The sequence below is a fragment of the Amblyraja radiata genome, chromosome 23 (genome assembly GCF_010909765.2).
Source record: "Amblyraja radiata isolate CabotCenter1 chromosome 23, sAmbRad1.1.pri, whole genome shotgun sequence".
In the NCBI taxonomy this organism is placed as follows: Eukaryota; Metazoa; Chordata; class Chondrichthyes; order Rajiformes; family Rajidae; genus Amblyraja; species Amblyraja radiata.
In genome coordinates this window covers 4,874,990-4,892,465 of record NC_045978.1, presented here as the reverse complement: position 1 = coordinate 4,892,465, position 17,476 = coordinate 4,874,990, and the positions used below count along the sequence as shown (strand labels likewise).

The 17,476-nt window shown below is 44.8% G+C and overlaps 1 protein-coding gene across 1 annotated transcript in view; it reads left to right on the top strand.

Annotated features, from left to right (window-relative positions):
* samd10 (sterile alpha motif domain containing 10) overlaps positions 1 to 17,476 on the top strand; it is a 93,981-nt gene that overhangs the window by 49,257 nt on the left and 27,248 nt on the right. The window contains exon 3 of the mRNA XM_033041410.1: positions 2,613 to 2,781. Within this exon, the coding sequence (XP_032897301.1) occupies positions 2,613 to 2,781 (169 nt within the window). The remainder of the gene's footprint in view (positions 1 to 2,612; positions 2,782 to 17,476) is intronic.

The following is a 17,476-nucleotide window of genomic DNA, read 5'->3' as shown; positions in this document are numbered from 1 at the left end:
TAATCTACACTTCCTACACAATTCTTCCTCTCTCTCTCTCACAGGCACCGAGTTCCTGTTTCATTCCCCTTGTTATTATTTCCCGAGGAGAAACTCAATCTCCCCAAATGCTGACTTTGGGGTCTCTGGGACTTGGGTTATCAGTACTTTGCACGCGCTGGATCTTGGCTTGACTTCCTAATCTTTATCTTTACTTTAGTTGTGTGTATTGTTTCCTACACCTTAGTCTCGAGTCCTTTGCTCATCATTGATCATAATAATGCAACTGAATGGATACTGGAGAGGGATCCACCAGCGACTTGTAAACGCAATTCTCCTGCGTCCATTCCCCTCTGAAGTTTGATGTGGCAAATTTATAAACCTAATCTCAGGGGAGCTTTGAAATGCAGAGTCATTGTCTTTCACCAATTGATTCATGGAATGGATGCAAAGGGATAAGGCAAACTCCAAATTGTCAGGTTGTTAATCCTGTGAAACAGATGAGAATTGGAGTGCTGAATCAAGGGATTTAAATGCAAGCTTCTTATCCTGCAAACAATTTGGTATATGGAACAATGGGTCATGTATATCTGCAGGGGCAGAGCAAACCTTATCAGTAAGCCCACAGTCGTGTCAGTGTTGGAGAACTACAAATAGCGCTGCAAACACAAAGTGCTGGAGTAACTCAGCTGCTCAGGCAGCATGTGCAGGAAGGAACTGCAGATGCTGGTTTACACCAAAGATAGACACATAATGGGGCCAAGGAAAGAGCGTTCACGTCGCGGCCCTGCTCCCACCGCCACGCACAGGAAGCGACAAGACAGACACCATTGTATGCAGAGGCCGAGAAGTGTGTTCATCTCTGGCTGAACAACTTGTAATCTTGTGCGTGGACTCGATAAGAAAAAGAAGCTTTATGTTCAGCAGCACAGACATTGTGGGCTGAAGGGCCTGTTGCTGTGCTGTACTTTTCTATGTTCTATGCTCTCAATGCCAACCCTCGTATAACTCACTCCCAATTTACCAGAGTCCACAGTCAGAACTACTACTTTGCAAAATCAAAAGAGAACTCTTTTGCCTGAGGTACTACATTTTGGATGAGGGCTCTGTTTTCTGATTCAAGTGGTCGCAGTTCACTTAACATTATTTGAAATCTCCGCATGTTAAATACTGCACCCTCAGCTTACACAATTGCATAATTTAGCCACACTTTCATGACATGGTTTCTGGTTCCCATTGAGTTTAAAAAGGTATTGATTATTAATTGTGCACGATGATTTAGTGTTTTAGATTAGTGATACAGCGTGGAATTTTATTTTATTTTATTTTATTTTATTGCATGTGGCTGTGTGTCTCGTTGCTTTTCACTGAGTATGGCTGTATGGTAACTCAACTATCACTGTGCCTTAATTGAAACATATAAGATTGTTAAGGGCTTGGACACACTAGAGACAGGAAACATGCTCCCGATGTTGGGGGAGTCCAGAACCAGGGGCCACAGTTTAAGAATAAGGGGTAAGCTATTTGGAACGGAGACGAGGAAACACTTTTTCTCACAGAGAGTGGTGAGTCTGTGGAATTCTCTGCCTCAGAGGGCGGTGGAGGCTGGTTCTCTGGATGCTTTCAAGAGAGAGCTAGATAGGGCTCATAAAAATAGCGGAGTCAAGGGATATGGGGAGAAGACAGGAACAGGGTACTTATTGTGGATGATCACATTGAATGGCGGTGCTGGCTCGAAGGGCCGAATGGCCTCCTCCTGCACCTATTGTCTATTGTCTATTGGTACATGTGACAATCAATTTGACTTGAACTTGAAACAGGTCCTTCGGCCTACCAAGCCCGCACCAACCAGCGATCCCTGCACATTAACACTCTCCTACACATACTAGGGACAATTTACACTCACTGTATACCAAAGCAAATTAACCTACAAACCTGTACATCTTTGTAGTGTGGGAGATCATTGGAGGAAACCCACGCGGTCATGGGGAGAACGTAGAAACACCATACAGCATCCATAGCCAGGATCGAACCCAGGTTCTCCAGTCGCTACAAGCGATGTAAGGCAGCAACTCTCCCGCTGCGCTGCGGATGATCTTTTGATTTGTTTGTGGGAGATGCATAGTGGTTATGTCAAATGTCGTTCTTCAAAGGCAGCATTGTCACTGATTATATTGCAGATGGAAATGCGATTTTTAGAGACTAAATGATTTCTGACTATTCATAGTCGTTTCTTATGATGCCCTAGAATCACAAAAATTCTTATTTAAGAATAAGGGGTAAGCCATTTAGAACAGAGATGAGGAAACACTTTTTCACCCAGAGAGTTGTGAATCTGTGGAATTATCTGCCTCAGAAGACAGTGGAGGCCAATTCTCTGGATGCTTTCAAGAGAGAGTTAGATAGAGCTCTTAAAGGTAGTGGAGTCAGGGGATATGGGGAGAAGGCAGGAACGGGGTACTGATTGTGGATGATCAGCCATAGTGAATGGCAGTGCTGGCTCGAAGGGCAGAATGGCCTACTCCTGCACCTATTGTCTGTTGTCAAAGCTGAGCATGGGCATTGCATGGGAATCAAAGAGCCAAAAACAAAACAAAATGTGAAATAAGACAATCAAATCTTTTATTTTGCAGATCGGATCGAGTGATGGATATTATAGTTTTCACACAAGTCCAAACTTCACAAGACACACCAAGCCTGTAGTACTGTGGACACAGCAGGATGTCTGTAAATGGCTGAAGAAACACTGTCCGCACAATTACCTGACCTACGTGGAGGCATTCTCTCACCATGCAATAACAGGTACACGCTCAGAACTCAGCACAGGAGGTGCTAACGCAATGAATCCATTTGTTTTAAGCGCATTTTCCAAGCCACCAAATTAAATTTGGATTTGACGAATGTACATGGAGACTTATATAATGAGACTTTTCAAAAATGTTTTATGCTGCACTAACATTGAAAGTGTGGAAAGCTATGTACAGTTGAAAAAAACGCGTTGAGTCCCGTTCTAACCATTACATTCTAGAGTAACTCAGCGGGTCAGGCGGCATCTGTGGAGAAAAGGAATAGGTGATGCTTCGGGTTGGAACCGATTCCTTTTCTTTTCTCCAGAAGGGTTCTGTGCTGAAACATCACCTGATAGTTGTGAGTCTGTGGAATTATCTGCCTCAGAGGGCGGTTCTCTGGATACTTTCAAGAGGGAGCTTGATAGGGCTCTTGAAGATAGCAGAGTCAGGGGATATGGGGAGAAGGCAGGAACAGGGTACTGATTGGGGATGATCTGCCGTGATCACATTGAATGGCAGTGCTGGCTCGAAGGGCCGAATGGCCTACTCCTGCACCTATTGTCTATTGTCTGATGTTCCTTTTCTCCAGAGATGCTGCCTGACCCGCTGGGTTACTCCAGCAATTTGTGCCTATCTTCGGTATAAACCAGCATTTGCAGTTCCTTCCTACACACACTGCAACAGCCTTTGCCTGGAACCTATCCTTTCCTGAAATATAAGGCACTTAATTATAAGGCACTGGTCAGACCATTTGGAGTTTTGTTAGCAGTTTTGGGCACCATATGTGAGGAAGGATGTGCTGGCTCTGGAGAGGGTTCAGGGAAGGTTTACGAGAATGATCCCAGGAATGAGTGGGTTAACTTATGATCAGTGTTTGAAAGCACTGGGCCTGTACTCGCTGGAGTTTAGAAGAATGAGGGGGGACCTCATTGCAATGTACAGAACAGCCTGGATAGAGTGAATGTATAGAGGGAATGTTTCCACAAGTGGTAGAGACCAGGATCAGAGGCCATAGCCCTAGACTAAAAAGACGTACCTTTCGAAGATAGATCAGCCATGATTGAATGGGCAGAGTATACGTGATGGGCCGAATGGCCTAATTCTGCTCCAAGAACTTATGGAAGTCATGGCTGATTTAATTAACATGCTTGTTGCTTCTGCTGGATAGTTTTGGTCGTGGGCAGCACAGTGGCGTAGCTGGTAGAGTCACTGCCTCACAGCGCCAGAGACCCAGGTTCGATCCTGACCTTGAGTGCTGTCTGCGTGAAGTTTGCACGTTCTCCCGTTGACCACGTGGGTTTCCTCCGGGTGCTCCGGTTTCCTCCCACATCTGAGGATGTGCAGATTTGTAGGTAAATTGGCTTCTGCAAATTGCCTCCAGTGGGTCGGAAGTGGGTGAGGAAGCTGGATGACGTAGCACTAGCGTGAATGGGTGATCGACGGTTAGCCAGGGCTCGGAGGGCCGAAGGACCTGTTTCCATGCTGTATCCAAAACTAAACATCGCAGCACCACTGGAGGTCACACCGTGTCCAAGTACAGCAGGGACATCTCTGCCATCTCAGTCATCTCAGTCCTCCCCCACAGAGCCTTGCCGTTGGCTGCACCGAGCTTCAGTGCGTCCCTCAGCACGTACTCCCGCAGTCTGGAGCGGGCCAGTTGGCAACACTCCCTGACAGAAGAAACTACCCAGGCAAAAAAAAAAACTTTCCATCAATGGGTTGGAACATAGAAACATAGAAACATAGAAAATAGGTGCAGGAGGAGGCCATTCAGCCCTTCGAGACAGCACCACCATTCATTGTGATCATGGCTGATCGTCCCCTATCAATAACCCGTGCCTGCCTTCTCCCCATATCCCTTGACTCCACTAGCCCCTAGAGCTCTATCTAACTCTCTCTTAAATCCATCCAGTGACTTGTCCTCCACTGCCCTCTGTGGCAGGGAATTCCATAAATTCATAACTCTCTGGGTGAAAACGTTTTTTCTCACCTCAGTCTTAAATTACCTCCCCTTTATTCTAAGACTGTGGCCCCTGGTTCTGGACTCGCCCAATATTGGGAACATTTTTACTGCATCTAGCTTGTCCAGTCCTTTTATAATTCTATGAGATTTCCCCTCATCCTTCTAAACTCCAGTGAATACAAGCCTAGTCTTTTCAATCTTTCCTCATATGACAGTCCCACCATCCCAGGGATCAATCTCGTGAACCTACGCTGCACTGCCTCAATCACAAGGATGTCCTTCCTCAAATTAGGAGACCAAAACTGTACACAATACTCCAGATGTTGTCTCACCAGAGCCCTACACAACTGCAGAAGACGCAACTGCAGAACGTCACAGGGCATCCATCCGTTGGCTTCCTATCTCTCCATCCTTTGCACTCCAGTCCACATGTGTGGCAGCACCAATCAGTGCTTGAACGACACCACAATAACCCAGCCACAAAAGTTTTTAGATTTAGTTTTTTTAGTTTTGGAGACACAGGACGGTAACAGGACCTTCGGGTGACCAGAGCCCACGCCGACCAGCGATCCCCGCACATTGACACTATCCTACACACACACACACACACACAAGGGACAGTGTACATTTATACCAAGCCAATTAACCTACAAACCTGTACGTCTTTGGACGTCTTAACTCCCCATCTGCTTTCTCATCAGAAGGGCCGAATGGCCTACTCCGGCACCTATTGTCTATTGTTTATTGTCATCCACCCCTTGCTCGGGCTGTTCAGTTGTGGCCACAGCCAACCCTGGCTTCTCCTGCTCCAGGATGGCAGGATTGGACAAGAAACAGCAGATCAAAGCAGGTTTGCGCGCTACTCCGAAGTAAAATGGTAAATAAAGCCATCGGCTTAGGCTCCACGTTTCAAGTCTTCCATTTAAACACTTAAGGGATTCACAAGATGCACAGAGCTGAGCTGTGAAATGTCCTTCATCCTTGTGCCTGGAGACCCACTCCTTCAACTGAAGTAAACATGACTGAATCCTTCTCTTGTATTCACTCGAGATAAACTTACCACTTGGCAGCAAAGAATGAACATGTACAAGCTGCTGCCAATGTGAAATTGTCAGTTATATCTGTGGTATAAATTCAGTGCAACCTGCTGAGCAACAAGTCATGAAAAATAAAACTCTGCAATTGGAATCAAATGTTTACAGAGGGTTTACTGCTCTTTGCTGGTTCTGGTTAAACTCTTCTGCATTTTAATAACCATCGCTCCAGGTTCGGTCTCAAATATGTTCACCTCCGCTCTGCACCCCCTGTTCTTTCTCAAATTCTCTCGTTTCTATGATATTCAGGGCGGCACAAGGGGCACAGCCGGTGAGCCGCTGCCTCTCAACGCCAGAGACACGAGTTCAATCCTGGCCTCGGGTGCTCTCTGTGTGGAGTTTGCGCGTTCCTCCTGTGACAACGTGGGTTTCCTCCGGATGCTCCGGCTTCCTCCCACATCCCAGAGACGTGCGGGTTTGTAGGCCTCTGTAAATTGTCTCTAGTGTGTCGGGGGTGGGTGAGGAAAGGGGTAACATAGCACTAGTGTGAACGAGTGATCGATGGTTGTCGTGGCATTGGTGGGCGGAAGAGCCAGTTTCCACGCTGTATCTTTCAATCAATTTGATCTTTATGAGACTCCAGCTATTGTTTATGCTATGTTATGAAAGATTATTTAAATAATAAATGTAATAAAAAGTGTTATTAAGTAATATTTAACAATCCTTTGAAGATGGTGCAGCGGTAAAGTCGCTGCCTTAGAGCGCCAGAGACCCGATTTCGATCCTGACTACAGGTGCTGTCTATACGGAGTTTGCACGTTCTCTCTGTGATGTCGTGTGTTTTCTCCGGGTGCTCTGGTTTCCTTCCACATTCCAAAGACATGCAGGTTTGTAGGTTAATTGGCTTCCTTAAATTGCCCCTCGCGTGTTGGATAGAACTAGTCCACGGGTGATCGTTGGTCGGCATGGACTGAGTGGGCCGAAGGGCCTGCCTCCACTCAATTTCTCTGAATTAAACTAAACTGAAGAAATACGTAGTTCCTTCTTTGCCGATCTAACGGATTGGGAGGTAGACAAAAAAGCTGGAGAAACTAGCGGGTGAGGCAGCATCTATGGAGGGAAGGAATAGGCGACGATTCGAGTCGAGGCCCTTCTTCAGGGATCAGCATGTGATAAAACAATATGAAGCAAGTCTGAAATAGTGTAGGAAGCATGTCTTCACAGTGTCATTAATATCTTGGAAGATGGGTCTAAAATTGTGGTTTCATAAAGATAGTTGCCACAAATTTGGCATCACATTGATATAGTTTTGGCTCCAGTGCTGATCAGTCTATTAAACGATCTAATTATATGGAACTCAGGAGTGTTCCCTGAACAAAAAGATAATTAATCACTAACCTAGGCCAATAGTTTCCCTTTGTGAACCAGATTTCTTTCCCATATTTTGGGTGGGCAGGGATTAGATTTGACTTACGGCAAGAGTGTACCTCGATGCTCGTGATAAAAACTTTTACCAGGGTTAGTAGCTGTTATGCACCACATCCCAATTGTCCAGTGGTAAACCATAACAATTCAGTGAGATGAGGCCGGATGCAAGTTATCAAACTGCATAATTTTATGGAAATTAATTTGTTTACAAATTATTGAACATAATTGAATCTCGTTTCATTCATTAAATTCAATTTACACCGCATAGCAGAGAAATATAATAAATCATCGCAGCATTTGTGGTCGAACTTGAGCATTTCTTCCTAATTGGCCATTTAGTTCCAACTCAGACTTTAATACGAGTGACATTTTCTACTTGTTAGGCTAATCCCCTTCCTTTGAGCAAGCTAATTGACTGATCTTTACAAATATCCTGTTATCCTCACGAATAAAATATTATTATTTATATATTCTTTCCATATAAAGGATATTATAGATATTAAATTGTGTAGGAAAGAACTGCGGATGCTGGTTTAAATCGAAGGTAGACACAAAATGCTGGAGTGACTCAACGGGACAGGCAGCATCTCTGGAGAGAAGGGATTGGTGACGTTTCGGGTCGAGACCCTTCTTAGATATTAAATTATTCGTTATACAATGTAACATTATATAAATAATAAATCATGTGATTATTTATATAGAGGAAGAGTTATATTCATTTATATGAAGAATTAAATATTATAATGTAAATATAATATAATTGTAATCAATATTATAATTTACATTAATTATTAATAATGATCATCTTCAATCATTATTCTTAACAACATGACAATATCATATAATATTATAATGTCATATTGTTAAGTATAATAATGAACAATAATATAATATATTGTCATATTATCAACAATAATCGATTCCGCATGGTTCGACTGCCCAGTCCGCGCGGGAGAATGAAGAGGAAAGAAGATAAGACTGTTGCCTTCCATCACAGTGGGAAATGTTGGGGAGCCGCTGTGGTGGATGTTTATGTTAACTTTTGTGTAGTTGTGTGTCTGGTTGCTTTTTTGGTTTGACTGGTTTGGCTCAGCCACCAAGCACGACATCCGGAGGCTGCAGCAAATTGTCCGATCAGCTAAGAAGGTTATTGGCTGCAACCTTGGCAAAAAGTGGTGCAGCGCCAGAGACCCCGGGTTCGAACCTGACTACGGACGCTGTCTGTGTGGAGTTTGTACGTTCTCCCTACGACCATGTGGTATTTCTCCAGGTGCTCCGGTTTGCTCCCACATTCCAACTTGGCTTCTGTAAATTTTCTGTAGGATAGAACTCCCTCGTGTGTGGGGTAGAACTTGAGTACGGGTGATCGCTGGTCGGTGTGTACTCGGGGGGGGGGGGGGGCCGGAGAGCCTGTTTCAGCACTTTTTCTCTAAACCAAACTAAATTTGCTTTGAGAACATGCCTTTGTTATCATGGGGACACGAAAGCCAGCTAGCTATCTTACTCCAGCTAATTTTGCAAAGGCCAGTAATGCAATGGTGACTTTCCTCATCAGAGTGCCTGATCAGTAATTCTTTAAAGCTGTTAAAACTACTGCAGAGTTTGATGGATTCTTCTTTAAATGTATATAGACCGGAACCTCACAGCATTCCTTCCGCAAATTGAAATTGAAAATTTATTTTTGCGCACTTGAAATGCTACTACTTAATGCAAAATGTGCAGGTTGCTCTTCGAATATTCATCATAGCCACAGGAACTGCTGGTCACTAATTTTATAACAGAAGCGGATATTAATAAAATGAACTTAAAAAAAATACTTTCCATTATTATTGCTGATGAAATAAATAACACAAAGTTCTCTGCTTTTAGAAGAAGGTGGATCTATAATTTATGTGACTTTCATGAATTGCAAAGCGGACGTTACAAACCAATGTATTTCTAAACCTTCTTGTGAAAAACGATACTAAGGACAAGATGTAGTGGGGTTTTGAGGACAAAAGGTTATATGTAATATTGCTTGCTTCCAGGAGATAATAAATGCTGAGAAATTCATTTTGCTGTTCGCTTGGTGGTCATTTTACATTCAATTAGCATGTCCTCTTTATGTGAAATCAAAGGCTCAGCGGCACAAATCTAATAATAGTCAACATAGATCTCTGCAATTTCATTTCTACTGCATTCTGCTTAGAACTACTTTCTTCTCCTCATGAGAGTGCTTTGTGTATGATCAATTCATGAGCATATTTGGGTTCTCATGCAATAAAATCTAAGTGTTTCGGAGTCTGGGCAACATTCCTACACTTACTAAACATTTCGCTAAATTCTGAGCCAGTGTTCAAACATGTTCTGGTGTTCCCAGACGATTCCTCTTCCCTTGGGCACATTTTAAACCAGATTAGACTTTGGAGATACAGGGCAGAAACAGGCCCTTCGGCCCACCCAGTCCATGCCGACCAGTGATCACCCCGTACACTAACACTATCCCACACACTAGGAAAATCGTTACAACTTTTAACAACTTGTAGTCAATTGACCTACAAACCTGTACGTATTTGGAGTGTGGGAGGAAACCAGAGCACCCGGAGAAAACCCATGTGGTCACATTTAGAACGTACAAACCTTGTATAGACAGCACCCGTAGTCAGGATTGAACCAGGGTCTCTGGCGCTGTGAGGCACCCTAAGATTTTTGCCTCCACCACAGTGAGGAGGTGCTTGGAGATACACTGTGGTGGTGTTAATTTGTGTTTATTGTTGTTTATTATTGTATGATTGTATGTATGACTGCAGGCACGAAATTTCGTTCAGACCGTAAGGTCTGAATGACAATAAAGGTATTCAATTCAATTCAATTCAATTCAGCTTTGTGGGACTGTGGAGGCTGACATTTAATATAATATCTCTTAAAGCCATTGTCATTATTTTCGTGAGCAAAACACAAAGTGCTGGAGGAACTCAATGGGTCGGGCAGCATCTGTGGAGGGAATGGACAGACGACATTCCAGACTCTGAAGAAGTGTCCCGACCAGAAACATCATCAGTCCATACCCTCCACATGTGCTGCCTGTCCCATTGAATTCCTCCCGCACTTTGTGTTTTGCTCAAGATTTCAGCACCTGCAGTCTCTAAGTATTGTAATTACTTTTTTTTAGGCTCTCGTCCATACAGATCTTTCTCATATCAACATGAGCACCTTTTACAGTCACTTACCCTTCCCAATGTCCTAAGATGACTCTGCAAAATGCAAATGACTTTTCCAATATTGTTCATCAGTTCATAAGTGATAGGAGCAGAATTAGGCCATACAGCCTATCAAGTCTACTCTGCCATTCAATCATGACTGATTTATCTTTCCCTCCTAACCCCATTCTCCTGCCTTCTCCCCATAACCCCTGACATGTTTATTAATCAAGAATCTTCCTAAAAATTAACCATTGACTTGGCTTCCACAGCCGTCTGTGGCAATGAATTCCACAGATTCACCACCCTCTGTCCAAACAAATTCTTCCTCATCTCCTTCCTAAAGGAACGTCCTTTAGGAAGGAGATGAGGAAGAATTTGTTTAGACAGAGGGTGGTGAATCTGTGGAATTGACTCTCTGGTCCTCGACTCTCCCACTAGTGGAAACATCCTCTCCACATCCACTCTATCCAGGCCTTTCTCTGAATTTTCTTTCTCTCTGGTAGTTTGATAAGTCAGCTGGCACTTGTAATGCTGTGACTCTGCCCCTGCCTTGAGAGCTACAGGGTGGCATTCATACAGTGGGCAGAGTGAAGAAAGTTTCACCATAGAAAGCATTTTATCAGGATGCATCACGGCTTGGTTTGGGAACAGCTCCATCCAAGGCCGTAAGAAATTGCAGCGAATTGTGGACGCAGCCCAGACCATCACACAAAACAACCTCCCTTCTATTGACTCCATTTATACCTCACGTTGCCTCGGCAAGGCCAGCAGCATAATCAAGGACGAGTCGCAGCCTGGCCACTCTCTCTTCTCCCCTCTCCCATCCGGCTAAAGGAATAGAAATTAAAAACGCACACCTCCAAATTCAGGGATAGTTTCTTCCTAGCTGTTATCAGGCAACTGGACCATCCTATCACAACCAGAGAGCAGTACTGAACTACTATCCACCTCTTTGATGACCCTAGGACTATCCTTGATTGGATTTACCTGCACTAAATGTTATTCCCTTATCACTATCATGTATCTATACACTGTAATGGATAGTTTGTAATTGCGCATTGTCTTTCTGCTGACTGGTTAGCAGGCAGCAAAAGCTTTTCACTGTACCTCGGTACACGTGACAATAAACTAAACTGAACTGTAACACAGGGTTCGCAGGCACCACACTGCTTCATTCATAGGGTGATAGCAGCCAAGAAATCGATGCCAGCACTTAATGAGCCGTTGCAGCAGTAATTAGAATTGTGAATTTTGTTAAGGCGTACGCTCTCTCTAAACTACGCTGGATGCCATTAAGCTGGAAAGAGTTTGGAGATGATTTACGAGGAGGTTTCCAGGAGATGAGGAAAAACTATTTCACCCAGAGAGTTGTGAATCTGTGGAATCCTCTGCCTCAAAAGGCAGTGGAGGCCAATTCTCTGAATGCTTTCAAGAGTGAGTTAGATAGAGCTCTTAAAGATAGCCGAGTCAGGGGATATGGTGCGTAGGCAGGAGCGGGATACTGAGTGTGGATGATCAGCCATGATCACATTGAATGGCGGTGCTGGCTCGAAGGGCCTACTCCTGCACCTATTGTCTATTGTCTATTGAAGCGATGAGCTTTCATGAGCGGTTGGGCAGACTAGGACTTTATTCCGTGGAGCGCAAGAGGCTGAGAGGTGATCTTGTCCAGGAGTACAAAATCAGGAGGGGGAATAGATATCCGACTAAATCTTTTCCCCCCTCTCCTTACACAACTTTCCTCTGATTCTCGATTCCCCTACTCTGGGCAAAATACTCTGTCTATTGGCCCGATCTATTCCTCGCATGATTTTGTACACTTGCCATTTTAGCAAATATATTTTGAATGTCTTTGTTTTGATTTTATCTTCCATTCCATCGATCAGACTTTCTACATAAGACACAGATCATTTTTCCACATTTGAACTTTGCTGGAACTCGGTCCTTTTGCAGCATTCCAAGGTTAGCTGGAGAATAATCTAATGGAATCATTAGGCAGCCATGATACCAGGCCGACAACCTCACTCTCACTTTGATCTTCCAGCTCCATTTAATTTACTGAAGATTCTCCGTGAGCTCAGCCCTTACTTGGAGGATATGTTCCAGCATGACTAATTGAGTTGTCCTGGTATTACTTTGGAATATCTAGTTTCTGAATGTATCATCCTGTTGCCAACTCGCTGTAAAATATTAGTAATAAAACCTCTCCAGTTACAGCAAGTACTGTTGCTTTATTGAGTTCCATGTCTAGTTGGCGATATTGAACGAGGGATTGAAACGTTATTGAAAGTTACTTTTTTAGGACTGGATATAAAGAGACAATGACAACAAACAAAACAAACGTGACCACCAACTTCAAGAACAGCTTCTTCCCAACAACCATCAGGCTTTTAAACACCACAATACAACACATTTTATTTGTCATTTGAACCTCACATGAGGTTCAAATGAAATTTGGTTTCTGCAGCCATACAAGAAAAGAACCAAGACACACACCAACACAATTCACACAAACATCCATCACAGTGAGTCTCCTCCTCACTGTGATGGAAGGCAAAGTCTTGTCTCTCCCCTGCTCTCCATTCCTCTCCCGAAGTCGAGGTTAAAGGCCCCGAAGGGGCGCTAGCATGTCCGCGGCCACTGAAAGCCACGCCGGGCGATGTAAGGCCCTGCCCCGGGTCTTGATGTTGGAGCCCCCGGCTGGCGCTAGCAAGTCCGCGGCAATTTAAAGCCGCGCCGGGCGTTGTAAGGCCCCGCTCCAGGTCACTCTGAACCCCGCAATTCGAGCGGGAGAAGTCGCCGTTGCCGGTGCCCCGCAAAGCAGTCTCCCACCGGGGACCCGCGGGCTCCCGGTGTCACACAACACTAACTTCAACCGTGAACTATAGACTGTCTTTCGTGGCGCTGTGGCCTTGGGGGGGGGGTTTTGCACTAGTATTGTGGTTATTTATTCAGTTTTATTTTATTATATATCTTGAAGCTCACAGGGAATCTTCAGTAATTTTATTATATATCTTGGGGATCATGGCAGACGCCTCCTGGTGGCGATCCCTGGAAGCGACGACACGACGCACTCTGTGACGCGTCGGGCGACTATTCTGTCAACATGTTGGAAGACGAAAGAAGCCAACAGCGAGCTACATCGTCTTGACACACGATCGAACAATATCTTATCTATGTATTTCTATGTATATCCTGGAGTATTGTGTGCAGTTTTGGTCCCCTAATTTGAGCAAGGACATTCTTGTTATTGAGGGAGTGCAGCGTAGGTTTACAAGGTTAATTCCCGGGATGGCGGGACTGTCATATGCTGAGAGAATGGAGCAGCTGGGCTTGTACACTCTGGAGTTTAGAAGGATGAGAGGGTATCTCATTGAAACGTATAAGATTGTTAAGGGCTTGGACACGCTAGAGGCAGGAAACATGTTCCCGATCAGTGCTGGATTTACGTATAAGCTAAACAAGCTATAGCTTAGGGCCCCCACTTTCTAGGGGGCCCCCCGAAAAAATTGATGGGCCTCGAGGTCTAGGGGGGCCTCCGGCCAAGGCAGAACACCTACCGTTCAACTCTAGGCGGCCCCCCTCTCTATCTCTCTCTCTCCATCTCCCCCCGCTATCCGTGTCCGGGCCGCCGGGCTCCACTCGCTCCTCATCCGCCAGCGCGGCCGGCCGCCTTGCACATGCGCACACCCACAGCCAGCGCATCATCGGTCGCCCTGCGCATGCGCACTGCAAAGGCAACTGGTCGGCGCTGGGCACTTTCTCCCTCGCTTTGAATTGTGGGAGATTTGGCCGCCATGGCTGTCCGGTCGTTGGGGGCCTCACAAGTGGAACAGCTTAGGGCCTCTCTTCATCTAAATCCGGCACTGTTCCCGATGTTGGGGGAGTCCAGAACCAGGGGCCACAGTTTAAGAATAAGGAGTAAGCCATTTAGAACGGAGACGAGGAAACGCTTTTTCTCACAGAGAGTGGTGAGTCTGTGGAATTCTCTGCCTCAGAGGGCGGTGGAGGCAGGTTATCTGGATGCTTTCAAGAGAGAGCTAGATAGGGCTCTTAAAAATAGCGGAGTCAGGGGATATGGGGAGAAGGCAGGAACGGGGTACTGATTGGGGATGATTAGCCATGATCACATTGAATGGCGGTGCTGGCTCGAAGGGCCGAACGACCTACTCCTGCACCTATTGTCTATTGTTTATTGTGTTTACCCAATAGTCTGAAGAATGGTCCCATCCTGAAACATCACCTAGTTTAGTATTGTCACGTGTACCGAAGTACAGTGAAAAGCTTTTGTCTTGCTTACAGATACATGATTACAATTAGGCCTTGTGCACGTGCAGGATAATAGGGATAATGGTTAGTGTGAGATTAAGTCCAGTAAAGTCTGATTAAAGATAGTCTGATGAGAGTCTTCAATGAGGAAGATGGTAGGTCAGGATCGCTCTCTGGTTGGTCATAGGATGGTTCAGATGCCTGATGACAACTGGGAAGAAACTGTCCCTGAATCTGGAGGTGTGCGTTTTCACACTTCTGTACCTCTTTCCTACTGCGTCCACAATTCATGGATGTGGAATTCATTGCCACAGATGATGGATATTTTTAAGGCAGAGATAGATAGATTCTTGATTAGTACGGGTGTCAGGGGTTATGGGGAGAAGGCAGGAGAATGGGGTTAGGAGGGAAAGATAGATCAGCCAAGATTGAATGGCAGAGTAGGCTTGATACACCGAATGGCCTAATTCCGCTCCTATCTCTTATGAACTTGCGAATTCTAAGCTGTGAACTTATGAATTCCAAACCAGGCTGTGATACAGCCTGATAAAATGCTTTCCACGGCGCATCTGTAGAAGCTGGTGAGCGTTGTTGGGGAAATGCCAAACTTCCTGAGGAAGTACTAAGCCTTCTAAGGAAGTATCCAGGATCTCCAGATGTGCTGCCTGATCTGCCAAGTTACTCCAGCACTTTCTGTAAACCAGCATCTGAAGTTCCATGCTTGTACTCTCTATACATTGTGTTTACACGCCTGTTATGGCCCTGTCCCACTTACGCAACTTTTTCGGTGACTGCCGGCACCCGTCATAGGTCGTTGCAGGTCGGCGAAAATTTTCAACATGTTGAGAATTCAGCGGCGATCAGAAAGACGCTACGACTCTTTGGGCGACTGAGAAGACGACTCACGACCATACAGGCGACACCTTGACGACATGTCGCGGGGTGAAGCCTGTATGGTCATGAGTAGTCGCCCATAGAGTCGTACCTTGTTCTGGTTGCCGCTCGATTTTCAACATGTTAAAAAATTTCGGCGATCTGTAACGACCTATGTCGGGTGCCGGCAGTCGCCGAAAAAGTCGATTATGTGTGACAGGCCCATAACAGGCCTGTAAACACAATGCCTAGAGAGTACAAGCATGGAACTGCAGATGCTGGTTTGCAGAAAGTGCTGGGGTAACTCGGCAGATCAGGCAGCATCTCTGGTGAACGTGGATACTTCCTTAGAAGGCTTAGTACTCCCTCAGGAAGTTCGGCATGTTCCCAAGAACTCTCACCAACTTCTACAATAATGCTGCTCCAAGTAAGAAATTAATTGTTCCGTTGTGTGTGTATATGACATTTAAACACTCTTGACTCTTGACAGATGTGACATATTTCTGCATTCTAGAATGATTTCAATATATTCCAGGACTCATTCATTCGTCAGCTTGTACTGAAATGAGTGTGCGGTGTTGGTAGAAGTTACCACAAGGCATGTCCTGTCGTTCTGAAAGAAATCGACTTGATCGAATTGATCCCTGTTTCATTTACTGAATTGAAAATGCCACGAGGCAAGGGTGGTGTGTCTGAATGAACGAGTAGCGAATGAAGACCAACAGAACACTTGCTCACGGTGGAACTATAATCCATGATGATTTTACGCACATTGAATAATTGCTTCATTTAGATCTGGATCAGGATCTGGATGTAGTATGCTGAAAAACTCTAACGAGAGCATCACTCAGCACTCTGATGGTGGGGGACGATCTAGTCAGAGTGGAGATGCTTTTGGAGTTGCATCTTTGTATGTGTCGATGTTTTGTAGATCTCTGATGCTGGCTGGTAGGGTATTCCAATCCCTTGCTGTCTTGAAGAAAAAACGAGTTAGAAATGTCTTCTCCTTATCGAGTCCACACACGAGATTAGAAGTTGTTCAGCCAGAGCTGAACGCACTTCTCGGCCTCCGCATACAATGGTGTCTGTCTTGTCGCTTCTTGTGCTTCTTGTGCGTGGTGGTGGAAACAGGGCCGCGATGTGAACGCTTTTTCATCGACCCTCATTTAGCCCAGAACATGGAGCAATCCCTCATTGGGCAGTGATGGTAATTCAAAAGAGTCAATAGACAATAGGTGCAGGAGTAGGCCATTCGGCCCTTCGAGCCAGCAGCGCCATTCAATGTGATCATTCCCAATCAGTACCCCGTTCCTGCCTTCTCCCCATATCCCCTGACTCCGCTATTTTTAAGAGCCCTATCTAGCTCTCTCTTGAAAGCATTTAGCAATAAAATTAAGGGATTTTACTGTCAAATGTAGTAATGATGGAACAATGGAATTCTTACTTGCAGCAGCTTTACAGGCATGCGTGCAAATAAAATATAATAATATTTTTAAATTAAATAAACTGATAACCGTAATACCGGTACAAAGAACAAACAAAGACCTTAGTGCAATCAAGATGAATTAATGGCTTTTGTTTTCAGAATTCACATTGTAGTGGGAGTTCTTAATACTGTAGTGAACATAAAGGGAAAACATATTTCAATGTCACTATGACATTTTCTAACTAATTACACACACTTATTTCCACAGATATTATTGCATCTTAATTTTACTTCAGGGAAAAGCTTATGTAGAACTGCCGATGATGGAATCTTGAGCAAAAAAACACAAAGTGCTGGAGTAACTCAGCGGGTCAGGCAGCATCTCTGGGGGACGTGGGTAGGTGACTTTTCGGTCAGGAAGAATCGCCTCTCCGTGTCCTCGAGAGTTGCCGAAACAAGGAACTGCAGAAGCTGGCTTACAAAAGAAGATACAGAGTGCTGGAGTAGCTCAGTAGACCATGCAGCATCCTAGG